Source organism: Etheostoma spectabile, chromosome 5 (assembly GCF_008692095.1).
Source record: "Etheostoma spectabile isolate EspeVRDwgs_2016 chromosome 5, UIUC_Espe_1.0, whole genome shotgun sequence".
In the NCBI taxonomy this organism is placed as follows: Eukaryota; Metazoa; Chordata; class Actinopteri; order Perciformes; family Percidae; genus Etheostoma; species Etheostoma spectabile.
The window spans coordinates 15541804-15551990 of NC_045737.1; the positions used below are offsets into that span (position 1 = coordinate 15541804).

At 37.6% G+C, this 10187-nt stretch overlaps 1 protein-coding gene across 1 annotated transcript in view; it reads left to right on the plus strand.

Annotated features, from left to right (window-relative positions):
- The window catches only part of npffr2a (neuropeptide FF receptor 2a), a 28015-nt gene extending 19756 nt beyond the window's left edge, over positions 1-8259 (plus strand). Inside the window, exon 4 of the mRNA XM_032516434.1 lies at positions 1997-8259. Coding sequence (XP_032372325.1) covers positions 1997-2849 — 853 coding nt within the window. The 3' untranslated portion in view covers positions 2850-8259. The remainder of the gene's footprint in view (positions 1-1996) is intronic.
- Positions 8260-10187: the final 1928 nt, after the last annotated feature.

Consider the following 10187-nt stretch of genomic DNA (forward strand, 5'->3'; position numbering starts at 1 on the left):
ATAAAGTTCCCTTGGCCTTTGGAATTAAAATAGCCCCCCGTTATCACATACCCTTCACCATACCTAGAGATCTGCATGGGGTTCTTTCCATAAAATCATCTCTCAGTGCAAATCAAACCAGCTATTAGGCTAACTAAAATAAAACCATGCCAATATTATGCATATAAGTCAATAGGTAAGATGTCTCAGACAGTGGCTTGTGATAAAGGACCCCAAAGAAGAAAAACGGTAGCAGCATTTCTGAAGGCTTCAGCAGTGACCAGAGTGACACGCTCCGCAACGTGACAGAAATAAAGAAAGAAGGGACTGACTTCAAAAGGAAGACCAAAAAGCATATTAGCCACCTCAAGAGCAGTCACAGTTTATAGAGGAGGAAAGGCCACGTGGCTGCCACTCTCTTCATTGATTGTGGTTGCCAACCTCAGACACTGCTGCTGATGAGACTCTCACAGACTGCAGGAAGATCATGCAGATGGAAATATACAGTATAACATTTACACAAAGAGAGGATACTAAGGCTGATATATTGAATATGTACAGTATATATATATATATATATATATATATATATATATACAGTGGCTTGAGAAAGTTTGCACACCCATGCTAAAGTTGATTAAAAAGATCATCTTTTGGAAATTGATCTTAATGCCTTAATTAAAAAAAAATGAGGAAACTCCAACCTTTCAAGGACACCAATTCTTTTTGAATGAATAATGTGTGCCTGCCTCTATGGAAATTTAACATTTAACATAGGAGTGTGTATACTTATGCCCCCTGTATTTTAAGGAAGAACGTTTATTCTTTACACACATTAGTCATTCACAAAAAAAATGGGTGTCCTTAAAAGGTTGGATTTTCCTATTTTTTTTTAAATTAAAGCAATAAGATCAACTTCCAAAAGATGTTTTTTTATTCTTCTTTTTATTTAATCCCTCTTTCTAATCAACTTTAGCCTGGGTATGTAAACTTTTTCAAGCCACTATGTAATTAAGAACAAACAGTGATGTCAATGTTCTTTATTAATACTGAACATTAGTCCACTATAGAGTGAGAGAGAGTTTTTGTAATTCCAAAGCTAAATCAAATTTGCTTGTGTATTTGTTTTCACCTTGTTCTTTGTTATTTAATACATACTGACCAGTAGGGATGTACCAAATTTAACAAAAGAGAAAAACGGATGAAAATATGAGCCGGATATACGGTACGTGCCTCTTCACCTCGCACCTCCCCTCAGAGTTCAGATTTCCCGCTCAGTTGATTCAGCCATTATCATGGTGCTACCCAGCAAAGGCCTATCATGTCAGCGGTGTGGAATTCCTTCAAAGTTTGTGATAAGGACATCCACTTTGCAAACTGCAGTATTTGTTCAGCAGACATTTCGTGAGGGGGTACGGTGCCGAATAACTTTTCCATGTCAGGTTTGATACACCAACCTGAAAACACAACTTCCTGTTGTATAAAGAGTAAATGAAAAAAAATCTGATAATTTGATTGTTACAGAACAGAATGAAGAATAACACATTCATGTACTGTATATTGTCAAATTTGGTGCATTACTTTCAATAAAAGTGTGATCATTTAATAGGTTTGTAGTTTTTCAATTCAGATTAATTTAATTCATGAAATCAAATAAAAGTATAATATCATTACAAATATACAAAAAACATTATTTTAAAAAATAAGCCATTTTTGGTTTCAGTTTAGGTTTTCAGCCCAGTGCATCCTGAATTTTCTGTTCATTTCGGATCATCACTACTGACCAGTATGTATATAGTTTGCATGTCCCTTATACTCATGACCCCGAGAGCCCCTCCACTTGAACAAAGCCTGGATTCATCACTTCATGAAATACAGTGACTATAATCATACAACGTTGTCCCATTTTAAGTAAATGTTCTTAGCCGTCAATCTATTTTCGATGGAAAAGTTATTTTTAAAAGTAGGTTTAATTTCTGCATCCATTTTCCTGATCCAATCTTTCTTTTTATTGCAGATTCAGATGCATTGTCTACCCATTCAAGCAAAAGCTGACCATATCCACAGCTTCCTTGATAATAGTCATTATCTGGGTTCTGGCCATATCCATTATGTGTCCTTCTGGGGTGATGCTACAAGTGACCAAAGAGCAAACCATTCGGGTACTACTGGGCTATGACAACAAAACTAGCCCGTTTTATTGGTGCAGAGAGAATTGGCCAAACCAGGAGATGAGGAAGATTTACACCACTGTCCTGTTTGCAAATATCTATCTTGCTCCTCTTTCCCTCATCGTTATCATGTACGGCCGGATTGGCATCACGCTTTTCAAAACACCGGTTCCAATGGGAGGAAAGCCAGGCAACGACAACCGCCACACTGTGTCAAAGAAAAAGCAAAGGGTGATTAAAATGCTTCTAATAGTTGCTTTGCTTTTCATCCTTTCCTGGCTACCTCTGTGGACCCTTATGATGTTGAGCGACTATGCCAGCCTGACTGAGCAGCAGTACAGAATCATCAACATTTACATTTACCCCTTTGCCCACTGGCTAGCCTTCTTCAACAGCAGCGTCAACCCCATTATCTATGGTTTCTTCAATGAGAATTTCCGTAGAGGATTTCAAGCTGTGTTCAAGTTCAGCCTGTGCACCGCGGATGGACAGCGGAGAAAAACCTATTCACACAGGCTGCAGGGAAACTCTGTGCTCCCAGCTAATAATGCACAAACGTGCCTGGAGCCCATTTCTCTTAACAGCCTAGATAAGAACCCTTCCAGGCGACTTAACCACGTTGCTGAACAGGACCTGGTCATGGAGGACACAGAGAAGGCATCTTGCAGCAGTGGGGGTGTGACTGCAGTGTCTATTTGAGGAGACACTTTTTTTTAAAGATTATTATTTTGGGCATTTTAGGCCTTTATTTATTTAAGACAGCCGAATACATGAAAGGGGAGAGAGAGAGAGGGGTAATGGCACGAAGTAAAGGGCCGCAGGGCAGAGTTGAACATGCGACCGCTGCGTCGAGGAGTAAACCTCTATATATGAGCGCCCGCTCTGCCAGGTGACCTACCCAGGCACCCATGGATACATTTTTATGGTGAGAAGTACAAATTGCATCAAGTCTAACATGAGTAGGTTTTTGAAGTGTATGTTGATGTGTAATTTATCTGAAGCAATTTCAATACTCTAAAAAAAAAAAGTTGGCAAAAGTTATAAATTACCAATTTAAAAAGAGAATACTCATTTTGTTCATTCATTTCCTTATCACCTTAAAGCTGTAGTGCGTGACTTTTTGATATTAATGAACATCCATTACATTCAAGCCATCAACAAATGAGTTGCTGCAAAGCTAATTAGGACCATCAGCTCCACACAACTCTCTCTGTATACCTCAGTCTGGTTATGTACAGAAGATTGTGTCGTTTGGTGACTTTCCCACGCAGAAAGTCAAGTGAAGACAATGACCTCTTCTGAAGAGTCCATCGTGTTTTTTCATGGAAGGCTGTATCATGTGGACGCACCAACAGTTTTCTTGTCATTACATAGAATTCATCATGGGGGCGACAGAAACTATGCACTATAGCTTTAAGCCACACAATGTATGTGACACATATTGTGTCATTTTAAAAATGGAAGAACGTTGTTATCAACAAAAGGGAAAACAATCTCATTGAAGGTGCATTACTAATCAATTAAGATATTGCATTGATACCAGGCTACTGTCATGCTCCATGACACTCCTTATAAAACTATGTATACATGTATAAAGATTCATCAAACATAAATGTACTGTGATGTTTGCAGAGCAGATTTCAAAAGTAAAGTCACCAAGACAAAAATAATTTTCAACTTGAATATTGAATCAGATAAGCAGCTACCTCTGAAGCCATAACCAGCCTTTTAAACTTAATAATTAGAGTGAACCCTTGGCAAAAAAAACACAGTTGCCTGCGTCGAAAAGTTGAGACAGACTAAACTTTTGAAAAATATATAAATAAATAATTAATCACGCTGCGGTGTCCAATCATGTAACTAGAGATCAGATTTATCAGTTGATTTTAGGCGGTGTGAGAGACCCCTACAGTAAATGGTATACATCACTGCCTCCATTGCTGCCACAAGAAAGCATTGAGGGTGAAAAAAAAACACAAGCACTGAACTGGAGTTTGTGTAAGGTAAAGATACTTTATGTCACATACACATACATGTCGTGAAATTCATTCTCTTCGTTTACCCATCCCTCAATTGAGCATTGAGCAGCCATTTACAGTGGAGAACCTAATACATGTTTTTTGATGGTAGTGAAAACCGGAGCACCCAGAGGAAACCCACGTAAAGATGAGGAGAACATAGAAACTCCACACAGAACGGCCCGGCTGTGAGGCCGCAGGGTTAACCATTGGGCCACCATGCTGCCTGTTTCCTTGCAACAAGAAAGCACATCCTCTCTTTTCTCTTTCTTTCTCAGAGAAATAAAGCTGCCTTCAAGTGCGGTCAGAAACATCAAGATCTATAAACAACCTGATGGAAAACTGTAATTGTGAAATGTAAAGTCTACTTATGTATGTGACAGTCCCACATTGCTCCACCACCCTGTGGAGAATCGCCAGATCCCCTTTAGCTGACGTGACGCAGCCTTAGTCTTTAATGGGTCGGAGGCTTGCAAGGTAAATGATTATACACTTATTTAGGTCACTTATATTGCAATTTCATATAATTACTATTGAATAGTTGAAATTAACTTGACTTTTTTATCAATTCTTTACAAAGTAAACTTGTGAGGAAAATATGTAGAAATGTACCAGTCTATGAAGACAGTTTGGCCGGAGGAGCCCAAGTTACTTAATGGGTTTTATCTTGTCAGTCTTTCTAAAAAGTTCAAATGTGTCCCTCTGGTTCCTTGTCGTATTATGAGACAAAGTGGCATCTGGCTTGTGAATGCTTTTGCCATTTTAACAAATATTATTGGGTAGCATTCACAAACCACCGCATATGAGACATGGGAAGCATGAGACTGATTATACTGATGGTATAATTACTAAAATGTTGGAGACCATAGGCGGCCTCTCATGCCAGGAGCCCTGTTAAAGGCTGGTGTTTCTCAAAATGCAATTTGTCTAAAGTTTTTTCTTTTAATTAACTGAACGTCAAATTCAGTTCATGATTACTACGGCCGAACAAACAGAAAAAAGCAATGACTACAGACAAGTGAAAGTGAGATCCAAAAACATAACTGCATTATCATTCTAAATCAGGCTTTTAAAACGTTTTGTGCAAAGGAGAAAAGAAACCTATGATTTTGAATGTGAGCCATCCACTTACAAATATCCTAACTGTTTTCCAGGCATTTATTCTAAAATCTGCTCTGTAAACATGTACATAAAAATGGTGTAATTATGCTTAATTTAAAATTAATTAAATAATGAATATCTCATGAGGCTGTTATGAATGTGCCATGTAAATCTCAGATAGTGTTCTGCTGTTATTTTATTTTTTATCTCTCTATGATCAGTCTTGTGCAGTTAACTCTTAAGTAAATGGGAAAAACAACAGAGGGTCTGCATTGGCCCCAAAACATGTATTGTCTGCTCTAAGTATATGTTACTGAGTCTAAAGCTTAGATAAAACGTGATACTGTGAATCTGTCTGTGTGAACTGTCTATTTGGTTCAGAAGGGATTTTAATTACTTTAAATCTCTACTGTTGGTGGTGTCTATTACTGTACATCTTTACCAGGAGCCAATTTTGAAAATGTGTATAGCAAAACTGTCAAAGAAAAAAAATCATTTGTGAATGAAGGTTACAAGCTAGAAGTGACATAGTAGACTCTAGTGGCCATACTGGAGGGCCTTAGCTCTTCAATCTGTTCAATGGATTTGTACTATTGTTCCTGTCCTGTTTATTTGAACCTTTACACCCAGGTTCTGCTAAATCTTTTTTGGGGAAAACTCTCTGCAACATGTTGTTGCTCTTACATGCTGGAAACATGAACACCTACCACTACCATGAGCAGAGTAAAGATGCACTTAACATACACCTAAACTTAATCAGTGTTATTTCAAGAAAGCAAAACGTAAATTGTTCCAAGTGAGGCTGTGTTTAGACATACAGCCACAAAGAGCCAATGTCGTTTTTAGTTTAGTAGTAAAGTAAGGAGAGAATAGCGCCAAGAACATCTGGAGTGTAGAGAGTAAGTACTGAGCAAAATCTCAGACAAAAAGAAATGATTGTGGTGGAGACTGGGCAGTTTGAAATACGTTTTGTATGCGTCTTCTAATTAATGATCAGTTTTTCCTTATCGGCAAATTATGACACTCCAGCTGAGTCATGAATCAGTGTCAAATCAGATAGAAAATCTCCAATGCATGTTGACAGTAGCAGTGTGATAATGATGCACATTTTTATTTATTGGGTTAGGGTATTGGGTTTTAACTATTCTAAAAGTCTAGAAATTAGATATCATGTCATTAATCTGTAATTTTTGTAAAATACAGATTTTATGTGAAGCTCAGCAGCTTGGTAATGACTGCTGGAGGGGGCAGCTCTGGCACAGTAGCCACACCAGCCCCCATTACCATGCTCATGCACCCCCACCCATGGACACCTGCATTCACTTATTACATTTGTGTACGGATGGTGAAATTATACAAGCATTACCTCCTGTTACATATTTTTTAAACATTTAATGTCAGTAACTGGCAAACACTGCTTACTACTTTCTAAAGACAAGTTTATAACAAATTGACAAATACTGCCTATTTATGCCATTTGTATGCTGTTACTGTCATCCTCTACAGTGTGTTGTATCTTTGTTGTCACTGTCAGTCTGTTTGTTTATCCGTGTTTCTCTCTGTTGACACTGTACATATTGTCTGTCTGGTCCTCTATCTTTTCATCAGTTTTTAACTAACTGACTTTGCAATTAACATTTTTAATTGGTAATGACACTGTCTCAATTTAATACTGATGCTGTCGAACGGCCTTACGGACAGACAGCAGAAAGAGCTCCGGCGAAGCTCTACGCCTGACAGCAGCCGCTCCTCCAAAGTAGCCTCAGATTGGGTTGGTCGGCCCATTTCGGAACCAGGCCGACCGTTTCCGACTGGTAAAATGCTTAATGCTTATTATTATTAATATAATTATTATTATAACCATAGTAAAATTGTGCAAGTGATAAAAACCCTATGCGCTGTCGGCTTGTAAAGACAATTTATTTGTATAGTCAAAAAATAATCTTCAAACACATTTAAAAAAAATGGTCCGGTCCTTCTGGCATTTGCCAAACTTGCCAGATGGCCAATCTGCCCCTGCCTATTGGTCAACATAGTATTTATCAGCCCTCATCAAATTTCATACTCATTCCATTATCTGACAACTGACACTAATAAAGATTTAAATGATATAACTGTATTGTGAATCTGGCAGGAGGGGACTGAACTTTTGTCAATCTGTCTCTCTAACTACAAACATGAAAAACAAAATTGTAATGTGTACTATGTGTGAAGACAAAGTCAGAATCTAATGAAATAAAAGTTTAATTTCTAGTGATTTGCCAGTAAATACAGGCAGATACAACACAGAATACAAATACAGATGGGATCACTGCCACTGCTGCCGCTGTAGAAAAAAAAAGATGGCTCAGCCAGCACTAAAAGAATTTGACAACATTGATCTCAAAACATCGTCCACAAAAGTCATCAAAAATTGTCCACTAAAATCATCAAATCTACAAGCAGTATGTCAAAAGCAACTGGACTTCTTGCCACTTATCCTAAATAGTTGCAGGCCTCAAGCATTTAACCTATGTGACAGTTGGGTGTCACACAAGACTTGCTGAGGTCAAATACTATCATATGAGACTCGTTACAAGTCACAAGAGTTAGGATCTGAATTGTTAGACATTACTCTCAATGCTTATTAAAAATAGTAAACTTACAAACACATCATAAACATAATCAAATGATAAGCCCTTTCTTCAGTGGACCTCCAAGATGGTGGCAGAAATGGTTGCTAAGCGTTTTCTAACACCCATTAAGTCTCTAACTGTACTCACACCCTTGTTCTTTGGGATCATAACTCATTTTGTCGTGAGATGTGTCATGTCAGTTTGTTTTGCTTATAGCCTCACAGCTTAATTTAAAAAATGTTGGATATCAAAGCCAAAACAATAGCTGAGTTTTGGTACTGATTCATGTTTATTCTTTTTTGCCACATATGCCAAAACTGCTTATGAACTTTGCCTACATAGAAATGTATTCTGAGGTTTTCTGATTTAGAACAGGAAAAAAGTGATCAAACAGTAAACAAGCCCAAGATTCAGTCCAACCATTTGATGCCAACTTTCAATACTCTTCAATACCAGCACTATTCACAACTCAGGCGTATAATTCAGCATTTCCTACTATACAGTGAAACCAAAAATCGGTCAGAACTATGTAAAAACATTTTTGTCACAAATTTTAGTCCTTTTTAAAACAGCTGTTTAAGCAGACATTTGCATTGATTTATCCCTTCCAAGGAAGTCAGTGGAATCTAGGATGTGTCTAGATGGTAAACCTAGATTTGTGAAAAACTCTCATGTGAAAACCTATCGTAACCTTAACAATTCAAGCTCAACAATCAAAGTCAATGCCTAACCGCAACTATCTTGCAAAAGTTTTGCAAATGTTGGGTTACCTTTTAGACATGACATCTAAATACCTCCAGACTTTTGATGGCATTAAAAGCATGTCTTGGGAGACATTTGGCACAAATAAGATGTTAAGTATGACACTCCAGTATTGAATGTAATGAATTTGTGCTTTTGGTGCCTGTGGTGAAAAATATGGGGATCTGGAGACTCTTGTTACCTTTCCTACCTGTAAAGTTTGCATGTAAATATCTTGTGCACGTGTAATTTTTGTGTCTACGGTTACACATTCTCAAAACATGTTAAATAACAATTTTAAAGATTTATTTGATGGGACACATGCTGATTGCTGTTTCAACAGGATGCAAGATAGTAGGTTTTTATAAAAAGGAAGGAAGTAAAGAGTGTCCTATTTAATTGTGAAGGGCTATTCATCACAATATAAATATATATACCAATATATATTACCTCTGTAATTGTCTGCACAAATCTGCAAGGTTTAGTCAAGTTTCTGAGTATCAACACATGCTTGTGAATGCCATTGCTTAGCTGCATTAGTGGTATAATGAGTATTTTATTTGCACATAATCTGAAGTAATTTGCTGTATTTGAAGAGGATTGAGAATGTAATTACTAGAACATTTAACTGCTGTGCCTCGGGTAAAAATAATCTCATTTAATGAAATAACATTTTAACGTATTTTGCCCCATATATCTGACACATTGGGGAAACACAAAGTTGGCCCGGTGACAACATTTAAATACGTGGACTGCAATATTAAATTGGCCTAATAGATTCAATAGACTGAATAGGAAATCAAGTAAAAAGCATCCTCTGTTTATATTTCAGATTAGATTTATGTTATGCATATGGCAACCTAACTGCTTTTTGTATGTTCTGCCTTACTTTTGTTAAGTACTGGTGAGACAATGAAACACAACCTAGGAAGTCCAGTTGGAGTAACAGATTAATGTGTTTAAAGGCATACCAGTTGCCCACGTACTGAACATTGGTTTGTATTACCCATGGACAGGACCATTTACAGCAACCATTCACAGACAGCAACCATTTAATATTTTGTTGTGATGATCGTTAGTAGTAACAGTAGAAATACACTGTTCAACTGTCTCCATTCAAATAAATGAGAGGGCTGCGTTTTGTCACATTTTGGCTATTTTGCGGAGGCACTGACCTGCATAGACAATCCTATCTCGGAATGTTGTATGGACTAGCCAGACCTTCTTCAGCAGCGTTGCAGTGGTAGGTCTGGCAATGCAAGACTTACTGGAGGGCAACTGGCTTTGCAATGAATTGTAGAGGCCATGATATAATTAGTGCACAATGAGATTATTTGTGCATATGTAAACAACATACTGTACATGGTAAAGATTAAGAACACTCTTACATCATCAAAAAATACAGAACCAAGAGTTACTCATTGGACGGTTTTGCTAGTCACGGGTGAACGAAATGAAACAGGTCTGTCCCCCCAAATAAAAATAATAAATCACCAACTCACTTTTCAAATTGTGCAACCAGCCTACCTTTTCAAAAAGTGTATTTGATGGGGGGGGGGGGG